The sequence below is a fragment of the Cavia porcellus genome, unplaced genomic scaffold (assembly GCF_034190915.1).
Source record: "Cavia porcellus strain 051 isolate PalLab524CR breed Dunkin Hartley unplaced genomic scaffold, mCavPor4.1 scaffold_28, whole genome shotgun sequence".
Lineage (NCBI taxonomy): Eukaryota > Metazoa > Chordata > Mammalia > Rodentia > Caviidae > Cavia > Cavia porcellus.
The window spans coordinates 41194702-41218425 of NW_026947511.1; the positions used below are offsets into that span (position 1 = coordinate 41194702).

At 56.8% G+C, this 23724-nt stretch overlaps 2 protein-coding genes across 29 annotated transcripts; one reads left to right on the plus strand and one right to left on the minus strand.

Moving 5' to 3' along the window:
- Window positions 1-3: 3 nt before the first annotated feature.
- On the minus strand, window positions 4-6727 carry LOC100719340 (mitochondrial import receptor subunit TOM6 homolog). Of its 26 annotated transcripts, none has more exons than XM_063238895.1 (9): window positions 6443-6726; window positions 6000-6036; window positions 4322-4386; window positions 4087-4194; window positions 3380-3517; window positions 2942-3145; window positions 2210-2414; window positions 1058-1918; window positions 485-589 (listed from the first exon to the last, which is right to left on the minus strand). In XM_063238895.1, exons 3-8 carry the CDS (start codon window positions 4322-4324, stop codon window positions 1653-1655), a joined length of 924 nt encoding a protein of 307 aa, XP_063094965.1. In that variant the 5' UTR covers window positions 4325-4386; window positions 6000-6036; window positions 6443-6726; the 3' UTR covers window positions 485-589; window positions 1058-1652. The 26 variants fall into 26 exon arrangements, with proteins under 26 accessions (XP_003473917.1, XP_063094965.1, XP_013012368.1 ...); XM_013156914.3 differs by adding an exon at window positions 4634-4753 and having other exon boundaries at window positions 3380-4194; window positions 6443-6725; XM_063238889.1 differs by adding an exon at window positions 4634-4753 and having other exon boundaries at window positions 3380-4194; window positions 6000-6109; window positions 6443-6725.
- Window positions 6728-6914: 187 nt separating this feature from the next.
- Window positions 6915-17368, plus strand: Frs3 (fibroblast growth factor receptor substrate 3). Of its 3 annotated transcripts, none has more exons than XM_003473870.5 (7): window positions 6915-7054; window positions 8665-8808; window positions 11757-11845; window positions 12929-13115; window positions 14939-15100; window positions 15755-15912; window positions 16140-17368. In XM_003473870.5, the coding sequence occupies exons 3-7, from the start codon at window positions 11780-11782 to the stop codon at window positions 17022-17024; spliced, it is 1458 nt and encodes a 485-aa protein (XP_003473918.1). In that variant the 5' UTR covers window positions 6915-7054; window positions 8665-8808; window positions 11757-11779; the 3' UTR covers window positions 17025-17368. The 3 variants fall into 3 exon arrangements, with proteins under 3 accessions (XP_003473918.1, XP_013012437.1, XP_013012436.1); XM_013156983.3 differs by having other exon boundaries at window positions 8665-8803; XM_013156982.3 differs by lacking the exon at window positions 6915-7054 and adding an exon at window positions 7274-7664.
- The last annotated feature ends 6356 nt before the right edge of the window (window positions 17369-23724 follow it).

Genomic DNA, 23724 nt, shown 5'->3' on the forward strand with positions numbered 1-23724 from the left:
GTCTTTGTGTACAGTCTTTATTTCAAATATTTGTTAAAGCACCATTAGTGCTCCTTAGGACACAGCAGTGATTGCCCCCTACACAAACAGGCTATGTACAGAACGTTACAGAACAGAGGCAGCACTAGCTGCTACGCAGAGAACACAGTTCAAGGAGGGAGGAGAAGAGGAAGGGCCCCTGTGAATCAACTTCAGCTGCCATTAGAGCATATCTCGTGCTGGTCACAGACGGTAGGTTCTGGTTTTGGAAGGTTTGGGTACAGTGTAAGAATTTCACTGGCTGCAATCAGATGAAAACAGCTGGCATTAGGAATGGGAAAAAAAATGCTACAAAATTAAATCACCTGAACATATAGAAATATAAGAGAACCAAGAGTTTTTACATCGAGTCTCTTTGCTGTTTCATGGAATAGCTGACATAAATCATGGCTTCTCTCAGCCCCCGGAACTGCTGAGACAGGCAGATCAGTGGTTAAGTGCTTACCTAGAGGGCTACACCCCTGGCTGAGGTGCCATTAGATCAATGTCACTCAAGTTCCTGGCCAGCCAAACTCCTGCAGCGAACAGTCCCAAATTGAGGATCAAGTTCCTGGGCACAGAATGTATTTCATTAACCTCGTGGTCACCGAGTTACTTGTATATTTAATGAAAAAACTAGGAAAACGCTTCCCATCACCACCTATTACTTCTGAGGCGACCATAATGGTTACGGGGCATGTTACCCAGTACTCGCATGGGAATTTGGAGTTAACTCCAACTAATAAGGGTAGAATCCAACGCCAATGCCCGCTAAGGATTCGTGCGGAGCTGAAAGGCCTATTTGTGTTGGGGCCTCCTCCTCCCGGGGCTCCCAGGTTCCGGCGACGTTCTTATACAGACAAAGGCACATCACACCGACTTTGCCACAAGGGAATTTTCCCGGTCAGGAACCTCAGCAAAGCATAAGAGCCAGAAAGAGGCCACTCTATTGGTACCACACGCGCACTCACTCTACGAAGGAGAATACTGGGGGGATCCACACGAGGCCCAGCGGGACCAAGCTCCTGGGCTCATTTACCTCCGGAAGTCATTCCTATCGGTGGCAAAACGGTAGACGCCCCGGAGCCAATCTCCCACGTTGTCCGGAATTTCGGGGGTTTCGTTTGCAGAGCTAGCAGCGCCCACCGGGACCCCGCTGGAAGCCATACCAGCACCTCAGACCTCCGCACCGGTTCACGCGACGCCCCACGGCGGCGCGCTCGGATGACGCACTTCCGGTGAGCACTTCCGCCACCGGCCTAGAGGTGCTCAGCAGAGAGGGCCGGGCCGTCTGCGCGCCCACGAGCTCCGCGAGGAGAGGAGCGCAATCCGGCTTTCCAGTCCCCTGCCGCTGGTCCACCTGCGGGTACCTCCAGGCCGCCGGTTCCGCCGCCGCCCGCCGTCACCCACGCTGAGTAAAATCATTACATTGGCTCCGGACCAGGGAGCCTGTGGAGGTGGGCTGTCCCGCAGGGAAGCGCATCTTCAGGGAACTGGGCTTCCCGAAAAGTCTCCAGAAGTCACAGGGCGCGCAGTGCTAACGCTTGCCACCTGGCCGCTTCCCCCAGGGTGCCCGGTTGCGTTTAGACTCGGTCGGCCACACGCCGCCCGCACTGTCAGGCTGCGCCGCGCCGCTAGCACACAGAGCAGCGCTTCTCAGAGGCGGCGCTGTCCTCCGGGATCTTCCGGGGCCGGAGAAGGCGCCGGCCTAGGAAGAAGCCCTCGGGTTCTGAATCTGAGGACGAGGAGCAGGTGGGACAGGGGGTGCGCTCCTCGGGGTCCCGGGACGCATTCGGGCGGACTCGCCCTCTCAGGATGTCCGGGCTGCTGCGGGGGACTTGAGCCACGGCTCTCCCAAGGGCTTGGGCGCTTCCTCTGCTGCGGTCGGGTCCGGGCGCCCCTGTACCGGACCGGGGACAGAAACGCAGGTTTGAGTCCCCAACTCCCGTGCGCTTCCCTGCCTCCCGCGCACCCCCGGTGCTCCCCGGCGCCGCCACCCGACAGCATCACCCTCGGAACGGTGAGAGCTGCGGGCTCCCGAGGTGCGAGGTTAGGTTCGCGAGGTCAGGGACCCTGTTGGAGGGGTGAGCCGGCAAGGGACAGGGATCGGGCCCGTACTCAGAATAAGCCCCTTAAGCCCCGCTCCAGCCGCCACTCATCACGCCTCAATCCGCAGCTTCTGCTTCCTTACCTGGGGATGCCCACCCCTCGGGTGCCCTCTGTGGGCTAGAGCCCGTGTCTGGATAGCGACTCTTGAAACACCTGGGGCAGCAAGGACTGCCCCCGGTCAGGGCATAGCGCCCCCCAGACAAAGGCCCGGAGCAGTCTTGGCAGCAGAAGTGATTCTCATGCCAGTGTCTTCCCTCTGCCTCGGTGTAGCGCTGAGAGAAAATCAGCTGGGAGAAGGACAGGAAGTGTTTTGGTTCATTCATTCATTCCCTCATTTATCCAACAGATACCCTGCCTTGCAACCAGTTAACGCAGAAGCTCATCCACAGGAACCTCCCTAGTGGCTTAGGTTCCCTGGACTAGCAGGTGACACAGCCAGAAGTCAAAGTCCCGACCTGCTCTTGAATCCAAAGCTCCGTTCTACCTCCCATGCAGACCTTAAGGGTCTTTCCAGCATGTGCAGGCACCACACATAGCTTTCAGCATACTAAGGTGAACTCTGTCCAAGAACCCCAGCTCCAGACCTAAGAAATGTGAGGGGTTTTGCTTGTGGTTGGGGATGGCACAGATAAAATGCAGCAATACCCACATGCCCAGTGCTCAGTCAGGAGACAGGGAACAAGATTATCCTGGCTGGTTCCTATGCTCCTTTCCCCATTTAGTGGGAGAAACTAGCTCAGGAGGGTGATGGCCTGCCACTTCCCACAGTGGGCCCTAGGCAAACCTCCCTGCCCTCCTCCTTGGGGCTCTCTACCTGATCACAAGCTGGGCAGCGCGGCCGCAGCAATTCAGCATGATGACGGCCACAGTAGAGATGCCCATCGTGGTAGAAGTAGATGAGGTGCATCAGGACCTGGCTGCAGGCCTGGCAGGCAAAGCAGTGCGGGTGCCAACAGCGCTGCTTGCCCTCAGGGGTGGCAAACACTCCAACTTCTCCTGGCTTCAGCTGCTGCCTGCACTGCTGAGCCAGGTGTGGGACTGGTCTGAGTCCTGACCACCCTCCCAGTTCCTTCCTAGCAACCCCACCTTGTTCTCTGGTACTGTGGAGGCCCATTGCCACTGCAGTCTCCACCAAGACTCCCAAACTTGACATTTGCCAAATCCTCAGAGCCCTAGGAACTGCCCCTTTGGTAGAGGTGAGAGGTCAAGGAATAGGGGAAAGGGCAGGCTTGGTGGACAGGGGACCACACACCTTCTCACAGGTGTCTCCTTTAAGCTCAGGGGGTACTAAATGGGCCACCCCCTGTCCCAGGGCCTTCTGCTTCCGCTGGGCACAGAAGAGTCGCAGCTCCACCAGCTCCTCCTCCCCCAGGGCCAGGTAGTAGCGCTCCTGCAAAAAGAGGCTTCCGCTGTGACAGAGACAGTCCCACAGGCAAGGCAGAAAAGTTGGCTGGAGAATTCTGAAAGACTTAGCTGCTCGGTGGAGGTGGAGGAACATGGGAGAAAATAGCATAGACACAGGAGAGGGGTGCAGTAAAGCCAGCCTCAGTCCCCCCCAACAGCCCCTCAGAGCCCTGATAGCCCACGGCACTGCCCTGTTACTTTCTGCCTAGGTGTTTGTTTAATCTCTCATGCTCCTGTCTTCCACCCCAACTGAACTGTTTGCCTTTAGGCTGGGACACACAGGGCCTCAATAAATATGAAGCAACCATGCTTTACATTTGTCCATTCCATTATTGATTTCAGTCCTCCATTTCTCATTGGCTCGTGAAGAAAGCTTTGATAGGCAGACCAGATGGTACTGGGCCCATCATATAGATGTGAGAACTCGGCTGAGAGGAGTGACTTCCCCCAGCTAGTGGCAGAGCTAGTCCTTAAATCCATGTCACCTAACTGGGACCAAGGCCCTTCTCATTGTACAGAAAGAAGGACAGAGGGAAGCTGGGCAGGGAGGCGCACATCACTGTCCTGCGGAGGGAGCTGCTGCAAGAGGGTCCAAACCCCAGGCCAGCTGGCGGGCAGGCTGGTGTCCTGGAGAGATGGGTACATGCGTGGAGCTGCAGGAACCTGAAGAGAGATGGCAGAAGGGGAAGAGGAGCTACGGTTTCCTATTCCTTCTCCTTTACTCCCTCATCGCCGCCCGCTCCTCCAATCTAGAGCAATTTCTCAGCCCCTCTGCTTAGAAGGTAGATACCATATTCCTTCCAGATCCACACCGAGGTCAAGGGCAGTAGGTGGACTTCTGCATCTGTGGTACACCTGGAGGGAACCCCCAAACTTTATATGTGAGTCTATTCCCTTCTCTCCTGGAGCCAAACCCCCTCCCTGTGTTTTAACAACAAAGACCCCTTAGGAGAGGTAAAGTAGATTCATATGAATGAGTTTAAAGCATGTCTTTGGGGACAGGCAATCCAGAAAAGGGCCACAAGAACTTAGATACAAGGCAAACTACTTGCAGATGGGGAAGGGAGGCAGGTCACCGGCCGGAGGGTAGCACGCTTACTACCTGAGCAGTTATATCCACAGGGTCCTGCTCTGGCAGCTGGCCTCAGTCACTGAGTGCACTGGTGGGCCCAGCTCCTTGGACTCTCCTCTGGGTCAAGCCAGCCAGGGACCAACGCCAGCACTGTCGGCAAAATCAGCCCGAAGCAGTACAAACACCTCCATTCATGGGGTGTCCCAGTGTGCTAGGCACCGCAAAGTGTTTTACAGTATTGTCTCAGGCCTGCCAACAGCCAGGGACTTGGGTGCCACTGTCCCCATTTTACTGATGGCCAAGCTGAGGCTCTATGCATACAAATGGCAAACCCAAGGTCAAACAGTAAGTGGCAGAGCCAGATGTCAAAGCTGGGCCTCTTAGCTACAGTTCCTAAAATTCAAAGACTGGAGTCTCCCAAAATTGGGCCCTAAGGGAGGCAGCTAGGATGTTCTGCCTTTCTGGTGAGGCTTTGAGGAGCTACCTTTCCTCCTTACCTCACCAGCCTTCAACCCGGAAGGCACCATTCCTCTGTATACCCCACCCCAACAATGCTGCTTCAGGCCCCTCTCCCCAGGATCCTTTGCAGACTGTCTGACCCACACTAGTTCTGGTTCCCCTGAGCCCCACAGGAACAACCAGTGCCCAAGATTTCACACCTGTTCTTCCTCTGCTCTGAATCTCTCCCAGCTCCTCCCTTATCCCACAAGCTCCCCAAAGACAGAAAGGTTCTGGCTTCTGCCAAGAGCATTTCTTCTCCTTTGCTGTGCTGGCAATAACCTCAGGACCCTGCACATGTTAGGTGAGCACTACTGTGAACTATGTCCTCAGCCCTTATGGTGCAGTTTCACAGGATAACCTTGGTTTCTAAAGCTTTCCTCTCCTTAAATCCTGATGGGACTATAGTAGCCTCAGGAGGGCAAGTGACTGCCAGATCAGAGAAGAGATGAGCAGTGCACTCCAGGAGCTCATAGGCTAGTGGAAGACAAGAAACCAGACAGGACAGAGCCAAGCTCTGAGCAAATACACACACACGGTTGGGGGAAAATTAATCACAGCAAACTTGTTTACTCTGTCAGAGACTATTCTAGAGTCTTAGATCATATGGTTCATTGCTTAGAATGATCTTATGAAAGTGTCCATTATCCCGTTTTACAGTTGAGCTTGATTAATTAACTCACCCAAGATCACACCAGAAGGCTACAGGAAGCTTTAAGAGGAGGCCTTAGAGTTGGGTCAGTTGGCAAAAGAGAGTGATCACCAAACCTCTGGCCCAGCTCTTATTTGGGCCCAGGTTTGGCCCCTAACAGTTATGGTGCTGCCCAGCCCTGCACCCTCACCACCCTCCCTTGAGATGTCCTGTGCCACCCTTCCTCCTTCCCAGCCCCACACCCACCTATTTCCTTCCTGTTCTGTCCCCCAGGTCAGGTTTCCTGTGGAAGGTGGCCAGGATGGGCTGTTCAGCCTCAGGGCCAAGAGCAGCCACTCCCTCTAACATCTGGGTCCCTGCTCCAGGCAGTAAGGAAGGAGAGGTGATCTGGAGCCCCTAAAGGGGGACTGGTACCTTCTCCCAGGTCAACTCTAGCTAGTCTGACAGCCCCTCATTTCACTCCACCTCCACCTTACTAATCTGTTCAATTGCTCCCCAACTCCTTCCTCCCTGCCAGGTGGGGAGCCGATGGAACCCCCCCCCAACCCCGCGCAAGCTCGGGGGCGCCTCCCTTCCCTTCAGTAGCCTGGACACTAAGAGGCAGGAAGATTTCCCAGGACAGCAGAAGGGAGGGGCAGGAGGAGCATGGTCCCCGGTGCCCACGTCTTCCCGGAGTGCGCAGGACGCACCTGGCGGTGGGGATAGGCGTGGTCTCAGTTCTCGGGGCGCCGTCCGGTTGTGGATCCAGGGGACAGGACCGGGTCTCCACTGGGTCCCCGCAGCCCTGAGTTCTGTCCCTGAGTTCGGGACAGACCCACTTTAGGTTGCTCGTCCGTTCTTTCCCTAGGCTCGGCTGGACCCTCCCCGGGACCCCTCTCCTCAGCCCACCCCTGGGACGTGGATCCTACCCTCTGTCCCCCCAGACCCTCTCCCCAAAGCTTTCACTTTCCTTTCTGGCTCCCCGACCGCCCTCTACTCCTTCCCGCGGCCCCGCCCCTCCACCAGAACCCCGCCCCGCCCACTCCCGCCTGGAGTCCAAGCCACTGCCCGGGAGCGCCCTCTGGCGTCTGCGCATGCTCCCTGTACCCGACTGGAAAGTCCTCCAAGGGGACCTTCTAGGCAACGCGCCGGCCGCCCCCGCTTGGGTCCGCCCGCCCGCAGCGTCTCGTTGGTGCTGCCGGTGACCTCCGACCCCGCGACTGCGGGGCGGGGCGGGGAGGCCTCAGCTCCGGGCGGGCGGTGGCGGCTGCTGCAGCGGGACCCGGGTGCGGGGCCCGGCGCCGCCCGGGCCGCGGGGCGATGTGAGTCAGGGCGCGGCGGGGCGGGGACGAGGCGGCTCCAGCGAGACCGCGTCGCGCCGCGCCGCAGTCTCCGCTCTTTCCCTAGGAAGCCCGGGCGGGCGGGCGGCGGAGCCCCGGGCCTGGGGGCGGGGATCCAGGCTGGATGCGCGGCCCCGACTTTCCCGTTCCCTGCGGGCGTCCAGAAAACCACCTCCTACAGCCCCGAACCCGAGCAGCTTCTCCGCCCAGACCCCTCCCTCCCCCACCCAGGAGCCTCCGCAGACCCGGGACGCCCACACTCTCTGGGGTGCCTCCCAGGTGCCTCCACCGTCCTGGAATTCCTGGGGTCCCTTTTGATCCTCCCCCACCGCTGTCTTTGCACTATACCTAAATCCAAAATTCTTGCCCACATTCCTTCCTCCGAAGCCATCGAACACATTTTCAGTTCCTCTAAGGGTCTGTGCTTCCCGTCCCCAGTCCGTACCTGTCCCAGGTCAGCGCTCTCCTCTCTTTCTCCTGTCCAGCATAATCCTCTTCGAGGGGTTATCTGAAGATGTGACCCCATATCTTACAGAAAAAGAGTTGGAGATTCGACGGGTGACCCCTCCCCAAGCCTACCCGGTAGTTCTAGGTTCGCATCCCATTCATTGCCAGGCAGCTTAAGCCCCCGCGTTTTCGTAGGCACCCAGCTTTAGACTGCACTTTCTAAAGAACCTGCTCCCTCTAAAGAACAAGTCAGACCACAAGAGTGGTGATCCTTTTACTTGGGAGTTGTGCAAGGGTGCAAGGTACTGGGGTCCCTGGGGATTATTTTTCCAGAGCAGGAAGTTGGATTTTTTAAAGGGTTTCCAGAGCCCGTTGTATTGACTCGTCTATCTGGGACTCGATGCCCTCAAAATGTGGCTTTGTTAGTAATGTTTATGTTAAAATTGGGCCTCTCCAAGCTTGGGGAACAGAGGGTCTGTCCAGCCTCCACATTTAAGATTGAAAGAGCCAATTCTGGAAAAGGAAACTGTGTTTTGGGAGTTTTTTTGTAATGTTGGTCTTCCATATCTACTTCTGGCAGTTACTTTAGCTAGAAGTCCGTCGGTATATAGATGTTTCCCTTAAAAGACGAAGGCCTTAGGTTCCTCTAAGGGGAATCAGGCATGGTGGGAGAGATTGACACCAGAGTCTCCCAGATACTAAGGGGCAACAACGTAGAATAGAATATTGGTGTCCAATTGGGAGTGGTGGTGACAGGGAGACCCTGCCTGAAACAAAAACAAACAAGCAGAAACACAAATGCTGGTGTCCTGAATATCTAGTTCATTCCAGTATCCTTTTGAGAAAGCTTGTAGTTAAAATTTTTGCAAAGGTAGGGTGGTATTTTGATCGTTGCTTGTGTAACAGGATTCAGACAGGATATGAAGGAGACTTGGTAGATCTTGGGTTTTTATTGATGCTGGAGAGTTAGGGAGATACCTTGAAATCTGTGGTCTCTTTGTCCCTGATCTTACTTTCTTCATTGTTGAACCCAGAACAGATATCCTGGGGTGGGGAGATGAAAGGTCAGCAGGTCAGTTTCACTAACAGTTGGGAGTGTGGCCAGAAGGTTTCTGTTAATCTGTGGTCTCTGTCTCCTGTACTAGGTGAGCCCCAGGTGTGCCCCAGAGGGATCCAGGTGACTTCTCTACAGATTGTTTGCCATGACACCCCGCCAAGGACGTGGGGGATAAAGTGGACACCCTTCTCCATGCCCTTCCCATGGTCAGGTCCCCGATGGCCTGGGTAAGGTGAGAGCTGCACGTTGGCATGTTTTCTGAGGTGTCTTGAGTTGGGAGGCATGGAGGGTAGGAGTCATTGGATTGCTCAGCCTTTCTACACTCAGCAGAAATGTTAGAGACAGCTCAGCCCACTGACTCATTTCACAGCAAGTTAACCCTTTAAAACCGTAGATTAGAGCCAGTCCATGTGTTTCCCTTTTTCCCCGTCTCTCAGTCTCTCTCTGTCTCTGTCTCTGTCTCTGTCTCTCTCTCTCTCTCTCTCTCTCTCTCTCTCTCTCTCTCTCTCTCTCTCTTATCTCTCTCTCTCTCTCTGGGGTGCTTTAAACAATTTCTTTAACTGAAGTGCCATACACTGATTTCCATTTATTTTGATGCCTCTTTCCCCCATGGTGATTTACAGATCTTCAAGCCAAAATAGATACTTTATAGACAGATATTTGGCCATGTGAGTGTACACCTGCACAATACCTCGCATCTTTCGGCAAGAAAAGCACTTACAAGGAAAGACCTAACACGGTTAACTAGGTACAGTGAGAATCTGCACAAATATTTGTTTCTGTGAGGTAAAGGTACCATATACCTGTTCAATTAAGGAAACCATCTTTACAACACAGGACAATTTTTTAATATTCATTTATTTATTTATTTATTTTTGTCTTTTGGAGGCAGGGTCTCACTCTGCAGTTCAAGCTGACCTTGAGCTCACTTTGTAGCCCAAGGTGGTCTCATGCTTGCAAAGATCCTTCTGCCTCAGCTTCTCTGGGATCACAGGCGTGTGCCACCACATCTGAGTTGACCATTTTTTTATTTTTAAGTAAGACCTGTGCCATGAGTTCATAGGGAACAGACTCCACCTACTTAGGCCTTCCTTTCCATTGGTCCCCTCACTGGAGTGCGCTTCTCTGGGCAGGGCCGGATGGTGCTCTGGTTGAACCCAGGTACCTTTCTCTTTGACCTCCTTCATTTTCTCATCATTTTCCTTCCCTTCGTTTCAGGAAGCTATTGTGACCCTTTGAGTACTTAATATGCCCAATACACGCATTAATCCTCGTGGCGAGCATCTTGCCCCTAACTTGCTAGTTTACAGCAGTGCCAGCAGCGTGCTGGGTAACACTGTAGACTTTTCCTGGTTTGCCGTGGTAACATTTGTGTAAGATTCTTTTTTTGCACAGAGCCCATTCCCTTGATGTCTGCAATATCAGACAGGGTTAGGGTCGCATGTCTGCGGCCAAAGGACCAACCCCCTGTCTTCTGAGAGACCTAGAGAACGTACATAGGTTCCCTCCTCTTTCCCTTGGTGTTCATCATTTTGGCAAATGACCGGAAGATGGCGGTTCTGGCTGAAAGATGTGTTTCTCTTTTCTCTTTTTTGGGAGAGGAGCTCCCTGTGCAGCCCAGGCCAGCCCCAAACTTGTGGCCCCCCTGCCTCAGCCTCCTGAATGCCAGGATGACAGACACACACCACTGTGCCTGGCTGCGTCCATGGGTTTCTTGTTCCTGTCTGTCACTCAGGCCCACCTGGTGTCCTGTCCATCTTGGGCACCACCTTGATTGTTGTGATGTAATCTATGTGCCACAGGCCTGGAGGGAGGAGCGAAATAGGCCTGTAGTCTCCCCTTTGGTCAGTGGGGAGCAAAGCCAGCATTTTGTTTTCGTGGGTTTTTTGTTTGTTTTGGTATCAGGCATCGAACTCAGGACCTCGAGCTTGCCAGGCAGGCGCTGTGCCCCTGAGCCATATCCCTGGCCCTTTGTTTTTGTTTTGAGATAGGGTTTTACCATGTAGACCTTGCTGGAGCTTTTCTGCCTCAGCCTCCCGAATGCTTGAATTACAGGCGTGTGTCACCACCCCCCCCAGCATACCTAGACTTTTTGTGTTTCTTGGTGCTGGGGATCCAACCCTGGGCCTCGTGCATACAAGGTGCATGCACTATTCCTGAGCTGTTTCTCAGTCCCAGCCTATATTCTTTTTTAATCCAGTCATGTGTTGGGGCCCAGGCTGTGTGAAAGACAGCCCTGCCACCCTGCCATCAGGAGGCAGAAGTGCTTCAGAAATGGGGAAGTTTTTGCCAAAGGCTGCAGACTTCCCAGCTGGGTAGGGCTTAACCCATAACCCTAACCCCTTCGCTGCTGAGGCAGGGTAACATCTGCTGAGGATAAAAAGGCAAATACCCAGATGTGGGGAAAGACCTTAACTTGTTGCCTTTGTGATGCCAAACTTGTTCCTCATTCTGCTGCCTGGTTCTTACTGTAGCTGTTCCAGGAAAAGCAGGTTCTGTGCCCTCCACTTCTCTCACTGGCTAATAAGAGTAGACCAGCCCAGTCTGAGGCCGTGGCCTCCTGGCCCCCCTGAACATGCAGATTTCTCTTTGTCTTTCTCTATTCCTCGCTATACCCCCCCCTCCAGCAGGAAACCCAGGAGTTTAATCAGCCCCTGGTAATCGTGGTTATAAAATGTGCTGTTTTAAGTGTTCAGTCTTTTAAATATGTCTTTACAGTCGTACTGTAACAGTTCATTTGAAGAAGACATCAAAAAGATTCGAGGTAGATGTTGGCCATGATGATAAAGGAAGAAAAGAGAGAACCAAGATGGAGAAATGGGTTAGGGGGAAGGGTACAGGCCAGAGTATCTGGGACTCGCAAGTGACAGTGTCTTAGCCCAGTCTGAGTGAGGGCCTGGTCACTTCTGGGCGCCTCTCCCTCCCATCGTGTGGGTCAGAGTCCTGCATACTTTCCAAGGTCCAGATGGATGCTTCTGAGAAGGCTTGTCCATCCACCCACCAGAACGCTCAGCACCATCCAGCTTGAATTAATGTTTAGCCAAAGTGTCTGCCCCGGACAAGGGTGAATTGTTTGACAGAGGGTCCGTGTCTTCCAGTCTGCCGGACAGAGTCTGTGATGGATCGCGGGAGCAGGGCTTCTTGGAGCTACGGTAACCTGCTCGTTCCGTTTCCTCCTAGGGTGGGCTGGCTGCTCTGACACCATGGGGAGCTGTTGCGGCTGCCTGAATAGAGACAGCGTCCCAGACAACCACCCCACCAAGTTCAAGGTACCAGGCCCCCGAGTACCACAGCTTCTCTGGGGAAAGTTAGAGGACAGGCCAGAGCATAGGATGGTGGCCTGGGCAAGAGAGGCCCGAGCCACTGCCACTTTTTACTTCTCATTGGCACCAAAAGGAAATGCTGCACCGCGCAACACAATGGTGCTTTTAGAATGTTCACTCCTGCCTGCGTTTTGTCACTCTGTGTACACCTCTTTTTTGGAGAAAAAGAACAAAAATATATATTTGTCAGTTCCGGTGCACTGGGTGTTCTCAGTTGTGCTTGGTTCAGTGCTTAGCGAGTCCTGTCTCTGTGCATGGTTTGCTTTGGGAAGCGGAGGCAGGGCCTGTCCTGTAGGGGGCACCACCCCACTACGTTGGCTGTGTTGAGTTGTAGTTGTCTTGCCCACCAGAAGAGGGGGTCCTCAGGAGCGCAGCCTTGTGGGAAGTGGCAGCAGTATGTATTGGTTGTGATTTCACACAGCGTTTAATTTTGACTTGTTCCGAAAGGGAAAGAACAGGGTACTGGGGGTTGAACCCAGGACCTTTGCGCTGAGTATCCCCAGCCTTTTTGATTTTTTTTAAAAGTGTTTGAGACTAGATAGTTAACCAGGCTCCTGCTTCAGCCAGGCATGTGCCACCAGACTCAGATAACTTTTTGAAGTTTTATGACAAGGTTTTACAAGATCACTAAATTACAGAGTGGAGCTGGAACTTGTGATTCTCCTGCTTCAGCCTCCCAGTGTGCTGGGATTACAGGCTTGTACCACCAGACTCGGCACAGTTGTGTATTTACGGTTGATTCCCTTCCTCATTAACATCTGGTCCTCAGATACTAAGCCCTGGGCTGTCACAGGTCGCTTAACATTGATCATCTAATGGCCTGGCCGTGGAAGTCAGCTGTCTGCCTCTTCCCTCTGTACCCAGATGATGAGATTGAGGCCCAGAGGAGGATTTGCCCGGAGAACTCGGGTGGATCTGGCAGGAGTTCATGGTGTCCGGGTGGGCACGTGAGCGTCAGCGTCCAGCCCAGCCCCATGTGGTGCTGCCTTCGGGGGGCTCAGGTCTCGTCCGTGACCCCTGTCTCCTCAGGTGACGAACGTGGACGACGAGGGGGTAGAGCTGGGAGTGGGGATAATGGAGCTGACCCAGAACGAGCTGGTGCTGCACTTACAGCGGCGCGAGGCAGTGCGCTGGCCCTACCTCTGCCTGCGGCGCTATGGCTACGACTCCAACCTCTTCTCCTTTGAGAGTGGCCGCCGCTGCCAGACCGGCCAGGGTGAGTGTGCCATCCGGGCCGGGCTGGGCTGGGTAGTTTGACAAGGACGTGGCAGTGGGCTCCACACTCAGCCCAGCCCTAGACTTGGCAGGTGTTGCCCAGGGACAGGGGTCCTGGCCCAGGGCACACGGCCTGGTACTGCAAGACTTCATGGACTCCCAGGCCAGGGCTCTTGGTCCTTTCACTCACAGGCGCTCCAGCTGGGTCCCTGAGTGGCACAGCCTGGCAGGACCCAGGACCAAGTGGTTGTTCCTAGGCCAGGCCTTGCCCCAACCACACATGGCTCTTGCCCTGTTGGCCCAGCTCCCAAGGTCCTTGCTACCCCCCACCCCCAGTGGGAGTACACTTTCCTGAACTTCTAGGACCTGTGACCTGAACCTGTGAGTAAGGAGGTGGACAGAGCAGACGAGGGACACTGGCTCTGGGGAGTGAGATGGGGGAGCATCTGGGTCTCCATGGGGCAGGAGAACCCTCAGGAGTTCGCCTTTGCCCATGACTGAGGGGGCCAGCACCGTGCAGTGCCCCCCTTCCCTCCTTGCGGCCAGCCATGGGCTGGTGGCTGTTCTGCGGGGTCAGGGCCCCAGCTGCCCCAGCTCTGGTCTTGACTGTGAGGTTGCAGGGGTAAGCCCTGCAGAGGGTGCCCTGCCCAGAAGGGCACTGTGACTGCAGAGGGACATGTAGGGAAACAGACCCAGAGGTCACATTGCCCCCTCCACGTGCCCGGCCTGGGAGCTCATGGGCAGAGCAGTGATGCTGGCTGAGCAGAGGGGAGAAGAGGCTGCCTCGTCCCTGTCCCGAGGGCAGTGTCATCTGTGCCTGGCTCCCCAAGCCTCAGCACAGGCCTCTTCCAAATTTCAGGCCTCTGCTGGGTCTCCCCACCTCTGCTTTCTTTTTTCCCTCCCATCCTGTTCTTGCAAACCACACTGGTCCGTACTGTCTGCGACATGGCGTTTAATATTGTAATTGTTGCCCGATCTCCAGCCTGGGCTGTCTCCCCAGATGCGCCCCCCATGGCCTCCCCAAATCCCAGGTCCCATCATGGCACAATTGCAGGTGTGCCCATGCCAGGGACATCTTATGGTCCTGAGTCCAGTGTGCTCTAGGCCCAGTCCTGCCACTCCTGGGACACTGAGTGGCCAAGCTGGAGATGGAAGGGCAGCAAAGTGAGGCACCTAGGCCCTTGCCTGCCCTGCCAGATTGGCCTTCAGCTGTGCCTGTCCTTCCTCCTTCCTGCCCGAGTTCATGCTCCAGGAGCCAGGGACCCATGTGGAGGCAGCCCTCCCTCTGGCCAGGCTGTGTGTCCAGTGACAGCCGTGAAGAACACAGACACTCCTGCTGTGGCCACGCTGCTGGGCAGATGCATTGGGCTAAAGGCTGGGGACTGGTAGGGCTTGTTTTTCTGGGGAACAGGGGTGGCCAGCAGGAAAAAGCAGCACGGGCTGTGCAGTGACACATTCACTCATCTTGTGCCATCAGTGTCCGTGACAGTGTCTCAGACAGGATATAGCTGCAGGATGTTTTGGGCCTGAGGTAGTAGATACGGTTGGACTGGGGGGCAGCCCATGGGCAGAGCCCTTACCTACCATGTACAAGGCCTTGGGCCCCAGCAACCTGAAAAATGCCAGAGAGCGTGGCTGTGGGGGCGACCCCCGGGCCCAGCTGCTGCAGTTACTCAGGCTTCTGGAGTGTCCCTGGAGGGTGGGAGGATGAGGAGGCGCAGGCTTGTGGCTCGCCGACATCTGCACATGCACACTTGTCCAGCTCCATGGCCCTCTGCACGGGCCTGGCATGCAGGGTGCCCATCTCCTCCTCTCCTTATCCAGGGATCTTTGCGTTCAAGTGCTCCAGGGCTGAGGAAATCTTCAGCCTCCTTCAGGATCTGATGCAATGCAACAGCATCAACGTGACAGAAGAGCCAGTCATCGTCACCCGCAGCAGCCACCCTGCTGAGCTCGACCTCCCTCGGACGCCCCAGCAGCCCAACGGTGAGGCGCCCCCCACCCTGGGCACCCAGTGAGGACACCAGCATGGACTGGAGGCACAGACGAGTGGGGAGTGGAGAGCGCTAGGAGCCAGCCTTCCGGGATAGTCACCTTTGTCAGAGCCGCCCTGAGGGTAGCTGGGGCCTGTGCTGGGCTGGTCAGGTGACTTGGCTGAGGCTGTGGCATTCTGGGCCTTGGATCCACTCATGGTTGGCAGGAAGATGTTGGGTTTCCATGGAAACGGCAGTCTGGAGCTTCCTGCCTCCTTCCTTCCGTGTGCTGGGTCACACACACCTTTCCTGGAGCCAGCTCTGTTGTCTCCGCCAATGCTCGGCCACAGGGGAGCCACAGCTGCTGGCCACGTGCAGCCACTGCTCGGTGCTCTCAGGCCTGTCAGGGACAGAGGATGGAACCAAAGGGTTCGCTTTTGAGGCGCTCTCTTGGGGCTCACTGGCAGTGGAGGGTGACCAGGGTGCTGAGGGTGGCCAAGGAAGGCCCTCCTAGAGGGAGTGGGGCACTGGCTCGGACTGAGCTCAGACGGCGGGGAGGAGGGAAGGGCAGGAAGAAGCTCAGCACTGAGTGTCCCCCACATTGGAAGGGTCCTCGCCTGCAGTTGCTGGTTTAAACGCCTGTCACCTCGCCTGTCTCCTGGCCCAGCTCTAGGGTACACCGTGTCCAGCTTCTCCAATGGCTTCCCCAGCTGCCCTGGAGAAGGCCCACGGCTCTCCGCTCCCCGGCGGCCATCCTCAAGCAGCCTGCGACACCCCTCGCTCGGGGAGGAGTCCACGAGTGCCCTCATTGCCCCTGATGAGCAGGTGAGCAGCAGCAGGCCCACCAGTGTCTGGGTGGGGACAGGGTTTGGGACCACGGCCACCTCCTGCCAAGAAGGATCATGGGAAAAGGAAGAGAAGGGAGATGTCAGGAAGAGTTGGAGGCTGGGGAGGAGGGGGAGCTGTGGCTTTTTGCCCCTGAGCCTCTGTCCTGCCTTCTCCCTCCTGCTCTTCCTTCCTCCGGGCCCTGCCCCACGTGGACCGTCCTGCAGTCACACACCTATGTCAACACTCCGGCCAGCGAGGTTGACCAGCGCAGAACCCGGCACTGCCTGCAGCCACTGCCCGAGGCGCGGACGCCCTTCCCCTCGCAGGCCCGGGAGCCTGGCCCCAGGGACCCGCAGGTCTTCCTGCAGCCGGGCCAGGTGAAGTTCGTGCTGGGCCCCACACCCGCCCGGCGGCACGTGCTCAAATGCCAGAGCCTTCAGGACGCGCCCCCCCACAACAACAACAACGAGGGCCCCTCTGAGTGCCCCGAGCAGCCCAAGTGCACCTACGAGAATGTGGGCGGGGGGTTGCGGCGCAGCCCCAGTTGGAAACTGAGCCCCAAGGAGCCGGGTTGGGGCAGCCTGGCCTACCGCCGTGCTGCGCTGCTGCACTATGAGAACCTGCCCCCACTGCCCCCAGTGTGGGAGAGCCACGGGCAGCTGCGGGCCGGGGAGCCTGGTGATGACGGGGACCTGAGGGATGGGCTCACGCCCTCCTCCAATGGCTTCCCTGAGGGGGAGGAGGACGAGACCCCGCTGCAGAAGCCCACAGGCTCCCGAGCCTCTGCCCGCAGCCATGGCAGCTTCCCCGTGCCACTGACCCGCCGCCGAGGCTCCCCGAGGGTCTTCAGCTTCGACTTCCGCCGCCCGGGCCCTGAGCCCCCACGGCAGCTCAATTACATTCAGGTGGAACTCAAGGGCTGGGGTGGGGAGCGGCCCAAGGGGGCCCAGACCCCCTCAACGCCCCGGGCCACAGGGCCCAGCTCGGACTCCTATGCCGTGATCGACCTTAAGAAGACTGCGGCCATGTCCAGCCTGCAGCGGGCACTACCCCGTGACGATGGCACTGCCCGCAAGACGCGGCACAACAGCACCGACCTGCCTCTCTAGGTGCACCTCGCAGTCACCTCTGCTGTCTGTGGCCACCACCGGGCCTGCTGTGGGAGGCTTGGGGCACTGCGGGCTCCCCAGGCCGAGGCGGGAAAGGGTGGCCAGCTGAGGAGGGAGCCACCACGCCAACTGTGAAGGTCCTCGTGATTGCGTTTCCCTCAGTCCCCTTCCGTCCATGCGTCTTGTTGGCTGTCTGTCCATCCATCCATTTGTGTGTGTTTTTTTTGGTTGGAATTTTGAAACATTTTGTACCTGTTGATTTTATTTATCAGTTTATTTTTCTATTTATTGTTTTAAATGTAATTTAACATATTTATTATTAATATAATTATTTTTAAATTCTGGCCCAGCGGGTGGAGTCATCTTATGGAGTCTTCTCTGGGAGGGGACAGGAGTCTGGGGTGGCTGTGGCTTTTGTGACAAGTCTGTGATCGTTTGTTCGTGTCCTTCAACGAGCCCTGGTCCAGAACAGAACTTATTGAAGTAAGTGACAGAGAGGACTTGGGAGGGTGACCGCCCCAGGGTAAGACTGACCCCTGAGGCCGAGGCTGGCCTGTGCGGTGTCTCCAGGAGGGAGCCCTCCCTGACCCCCCTGCCTGGCGAGTGGCAGGGGCCACTACGATCCTCTGAGGCCCTGGCTCTGAGGTAGCCATGGGGCATCTTTAAGCACACCAACATGGTTGAGTCTTGATGAGACCCTTAAACAGGACTTAAGAGAACACAGTGTACCGTGTCACCCAGCGCCGGCCTTGCAGAGTGGCTTTCCTGGAGACTGGCCAGCGGGGCCCCACACCCTAGCATGCCCAGCAGCCCCTTCTCTCTCCTGCGCTGCTCTTCCTGCTGCTTCCCTCCTGTCTGCCTGGCCTCCGCGGGGCCATTGCCATTGAAGCCGTGAGGTTAATGTGGGAGAATTCAGTGTGATGACCGCGGGGCGCAGGAAAGGAGTAAGGCTGGCCTTCGTCCTCCACTTGGGGACAAGCCTTCCTCAGCCCCGTTTGTGCCCAGTTCCTGCTCTGTGTCTTGTTGCTCCCCACAGCAGCAGTCAGGGCACGGCTGCAGCCTCCCAGCAGTGGGTGGCAGTCCCCACGTTGTCAGGGAGGATTGCTCACAGCAGGACCAAGAGGCCCCACGCTGAGTCCCACGGCTGTAGCCGCCACCAGCCCGTCTCCCCTTGCCAGCCCTGATGGATCGGTCACCACAGTGGGACTCAGTGCCTGTCCCACGTCCTGGAAGCCAGGCAGTGGTGGCCTCCTCAGCTCCCAGCCCTCTGACACCCTGTTCCTCCCTGTGGCCTGCATGGTCCCAGCCCGCAGGCAGCCATGCAAGGGCTTCACCTTGCTGAGGGACAATGGTGGCCATGGCCAGCCTGGGGCTGGCGGAAGTCAGAGACAGGCACTAGCCGACACCCCACTCTTGCTGTCACAAGCATGTACTTCCTCCGTGCGCCCTGGTGTCAGCCGTGTCAGGACAGGCCCAGCCGGCTGTCCTCAGGGCCCAGGCCTCAGGCTTGCAAAGCCATTGCCCTCATTCTCCAGGTCATGGAGCTGACTCTGATCCCAGGGCACCCCACACCACGTTGTCATCGCCACAGTCAGCAGCCAACCTTCTGTCCCCTCCCCTGGCCCAGCAGGGATTTTCCTCCCTCAGGAAGGGCAGGGGAGAGCAGACAGCTTTCCTGGTGGGTAGAGGGGGGTGGTTGAGGTGCCCATGGGGCGATGGCCGCCCCTGCAAGAGAGCCTGCCCTGCCTGCGTGTAGATGGAATCAGCCACCAACATCAGAGTGTGTTTGCCCGGTACTCTCTGTTCCAGTTTAGAGCAGGACCCTGCCCACACCCTGGGCAGCGCTTGGGAAAGGACAGGCCCAGCATCCTGTATGGGGTGACCTGTCGGCCTCCTGAGCCCACGCCTGGGTAACTGCAGCACTTTGCAGGATATGGACGCAGGCGGCTTTTCACAGAGGTGTAGACCATTTATCTCCACCCGGCCTCCCTGGACAGGATTGTTATCACCCCTGCACAGAAGAGGAAGTGGGCCAGGAGGGGAAGTGGCCTGCCTGAGGCCAGGAGTTAATGAGCAGCTTGCACTGGGGCTGGATGCCAGGCGTGTCTGCCCCCCGCCAGCTCTGGGCCCGGCCTGCGGGCACCCGCTGCCCTGGACAGGGGGCCATGAAGACTGTGGGGCTCCCCCTACCCAAGTGGGTCGGTTGGGTGCCAGCAGAGCCACATTCCAGCTCTTCCTCCTCAGGAATCCTTCTGAATTCCAAGCTGCTAACTATGGGGGTAGCCCTGATCCAGGCTGCCCGATGCCCACCTGTCCTGCCTCTTTGCAGCTTGAAGCCTAAGAAGCAACTGGCTCTGCAGTTCCCCTCTGGCTGCAGAAGGAGGCTTGGCCTGTCAAGCCCTGTCCTCTCCTAGCCTGTCTCTTCCGGCCTCCCAGGTCAGGCAGGGTCAGGTCTCCGAGCCCTGAGCAGAACACTTCTCTGAGGCAGATGGGCTGGAGACCAGAGTCCCTGAGCCTCTAGGAAAGCCATGGGAAGAGACTTGGAGGAGAAACTGGGCTGGGGCGGCAGGTCCTGTGGATGGTGGCAGAGTCTAGGAGGGACACTTAGGTCCTGTTGGTCCGCAAAGCCAGGACCGACTCAGGAATCCCTGCCGCAGTTCCAGGAAATGCTGATCTAGTCTACTCACACACTGCCAGGGCCGGGGGACTCACTACCTGAGAAGCCCACCCTCTGCTTGGTTCCTAGAAACCCCCATGCTTTCCTGGTGCCCAACACGGCCAGGGTGCAGGACACACTGGCATCTCCCAGCCATGCAGCCACTGTGCCTCCCACACAGGGCATGCACGATGCCACCTGTGGACAGGTTGTAAGGGTCCACTGCTATTCGCACCTGCACCAGGCTCCTCCCAGCATCCTTAGGGCAGCGCCCAGGCCTGACCTGACCCTCAGCTCCTTCCAGCTAGTGCCCTCCTCCTTCTGAACATCATGCCTCTCTGACGTGACCCGTGTGAGTGTTTACCCTGTCCGCTCCTGGGGTCTTAAACCTGCCCTAAAATGACAGCATCTGTGCCACATAAACACCCTCAGCTTCCTTGCCACAGCCCTCCAACACTGCAGTCTCTGGCTTGGTGTGTGCGTGCATGTGTGTATGCATTTAGCGACTGGGCCTGGCTGTCGCCCAGGTTGGGCTTGATCTTGTGATCCTCCTGCCTCAGCCTTCCAAAGCGCTGGGATTCCCCACGCCCAGCTCCTTTGGCTTGTTAAGTTCAAATCCGAATGGTTCATTCATCCTGGCAACAGTTCTTCTTGGCACACAGGGTCTGCCCTGGTCTTCAGAAGTGCCAGCTCTTGGTGGGGACAGGAGGTGATGGGAGGGTGGGGAAGGGGATCTTGGAGAAGGGGCTGAGAGGAAGGTTCCCACCACCGCAACGGTCACAAGGGTGCAGCTGCCGTCTGGCACTCAGGCTGGTGTCCCCAGGGCTGGGAAGCCCCCAAAAGAGCGTGAGTGAAGGATGGGGCCTTGGCTGTGACTCTGGGGAGAAGGGGTAGAAGCCAGTCAAATCTGCCTCCTCCTGACCATTCTCGGGAGTGGTGGTGGCACCTGGGGCACACAGAGGTGCCAGGTGTTCTTGGAAGTTCCTGGTCACCCTCACTGAGGGCCATATCAGTGCTCCGATACCCAGGGTGGGGAGGGTCAGTGTACACAGGCACCGGGGCCTTGGTTTCCCAGAAAACACGGCACAGATGTTCCAGGCACAAGGTCTGGTGGCCCAGTCAGGTCCCGACCAAGCCCCACACCCCAGGTGGTCAGGCTGCCAGCAGGCAGGATCACGGGATGGGGGCTTCTCCCGTTTGATGCCAGGTGACCTCAGGCAGGTGGCTTCACCTCTCGGAACTGGTCTCCTTGTCTGTCTAGTAAGGGGATTAAGGATATTTACCCCATTACATAGAACGCTTGGTGTGCACTTAATCTGACAGTTGACACAGCCCTGGCAGCAGTTTTGGGACGCTTCCTGCAGGAGGCGGACTGTGAGGAGGGTTAGGAGCAGGAGAAGCTATTAACCTTTTGAAAGGGAGAGGACTGAGGAGCAGCTAGGGACAGGGATGGCAGGAGTAGGCTGAGAGCTGAGCTTGGGAGTGCACACCTGTCACCCCAGCCCCCTGGGAGGCTGAGACAGGAGGATCCCAAGGTTGAACCCAGCCTGAACAACGCAGCAACTTAGCAAGACCCTGTCTCAAAATAAAAAAAGTAGGGGCTGGGGATTTAGCTCAGCGCATAAGCATCTGCCTTGCAAGCAGGCAGTCGTGAGTTCGATCCCCGGTACCGATAAAAAAAATAAAAGTAAAAAAGGGCTGGGGATATAGCTTAACCCCATGCGGAGGCCCTGGGTTCAGCTCCCAGAAATGGAAAACAATAAGTAACCCAGGATGGGTGGGAAGATGGAAGCCATGTCCCCTAGGTGAGCAGGGCCCACTGTGGGCAGAGGGAAGAGCAGGTCCAGGGACCAGGCGGAGATGGGGACAGATGTGGCCACCACCCTACGGAGCCAGTCACTGGACAGAGCCCCCAAAGGGGGCAGGGAGACCCCTTCTGCTGCCTACCACAGGGAGCCTTCCCGACTCCAGCTGCCAGCGCCTTGGCCTCCAGAACTACAGGAGATGGCTTTATCGTCTGCACCCCCAGATTTGATTTGCATTTTTAGGGTGTTGGCAATGAATGTGGGACAGCAAATGAGGGACTGAGGAGGCTGTGGGGTCTGAGGCTCACGAGTGGAGGAAAGGTGACCGCCGAAATGGGAGGGGACAGATTCCAGCTGGAGGCTGGGCTCTCATTAGGAGGGCACCTGGGGTCACCAGTGTGGACAGGGCCCAGCCCAGGCGAGACAAAGCCATGAGGACCTTGGATCTGGTGCTGCAAGAAAGGTGCGGCCAAGATGTGCAGCGAGTGTGGACCACAGGAAGGGACATTGCCTCGAACTGCCCTCCATATCCCCCCTCGATCCCCACACACGAGTCCCACGGCTCACACTGCTTTCGGCAGCAGCTCTGAAGTCCTGCTTCCTGAGCGTCTTCACGACATGATCAAAAATACAGTGAAGACTGTGCCCAGTGCCAGGTACCAGAAAGGCAGGGGCCTAAAAATGTGACACTAGCTGGCTGGGTGTGGTGGCGCACGCCGCTAATCCCAGCACTCAGGAGGCTGAGGCAGGAGTCTCACTGTGAGTTTGAAACCAGCCTAGGCTGCATAGTGAGTTCAAGTCTGGCCTGAGCTACATAGCAAGACCCTGTCTCAGAAAAACTAAGCAGGGCCGGGGGTTTAGCTCAGCAGCTTAAGTGCCTGGTTGGCAAACTCGAGGTCATGCGTTCAATCCCTGGTACCAACAACACACAGATAAATAATAAGTCAATAAATTATAAAAACATGACACTGTGTCTTCAGTCACCTTATTCACTGTATCTGGCATTCTGTGACTTCTAGCTCTCTCCTAAAAGTCAAAACGACCAGGACACGGAGACATTTTGAATCAATTCAGGACATTGAGGCAGTCAGAGCACCAAAACTACAGACCCGGGAAGGAAGGTCCAGCACCCTGCCGTGGATGGCAAGGACAACGGGTGTGTTTGAAGCAAGGGAGAGTGTGGAGGGATTCCTAGCAGTGTGTCTTTTATGGTAATAACTTTATTTAAAGCACAAGCATTCACTGTAGCGTTTGCTACACCCTGTGTGTGGTAGCAGCAAATTCTCCTGCAAAGGGACAAACATGAGACCCGCAGAGCTCCTCGCAGACTCTTGGGACCACCATCTCAGCTTCCTGGGAACTGTGAAGGGCTAGAGGGTGCCTGGATTTGGCAGAAAGTACAGCCACAAGGGGCTGGGGATTTAGCTCAGCGGCATAAGCGCCTGCCTTGCAAGCAGGCAGTCATGAGTTCGATCCCTGGTACCGATAAAAACGAAAAAGACAAAAAAAAAGTGTAAAAAAAAAAAAGAAAGTACAGCCACAGTTGGTCAGCATCTCCAGAGACCCCCAGGATCTGGACAAGTTCAAGGTGTTTCCTACAGCAAATCCCTGGGCGTCTTCCAAGGCCTCGGCCCCTCCCTTTTCCCTACACCACAGAATGCTCAGAGGTCCTGGGTGTGGGTCCTCTGCTGCTCCAGGCCTGCTTCCCACTGCCCAGTGAGCGCGGAATGAGACGTCCGGGCCTCCCGACTGTGGTGAGAGTGAGCAGCTGCCCATCCACAGCTCTCAGTCCAGAGCCCACCTCCCGAGGTGTCCCCTGGGAGATCCCTTGCAGACCGCATGCCCTGCGTATGAGCTGCCTCTCCAGACCCTGAGGTAGCTTGGGGGGCCCTGGGCCCGGGACAGTGACCACATCCACCCAGGCACAATGAGGGGTCACGGGGGCAGGGGAAGGCTGGGCCCAGAGCCTCTTGGGTTCATTATCAGTGTTTGGTTCGGGGCTCTGGACCAGGCCTGGATCCTGCTCCTTATCCAGGTCCTGGTGATTAGATTCTTTGTTCTTTGATGTGTCGCAGCCTGACAAGGGGCCCTCCCCTCCCTGCCACCCAATCCCCAAACCTCAGCCCCCTTCCCCCACCCAGGGAGACCCAGGCTGGGCCAGGGCCAGCTCCATCCCCATTCCTTCCCGTGGCCTCTGTTGCTTATGTGGCCTCCTGCTGCTCCACGGAGCCCTGGCAGG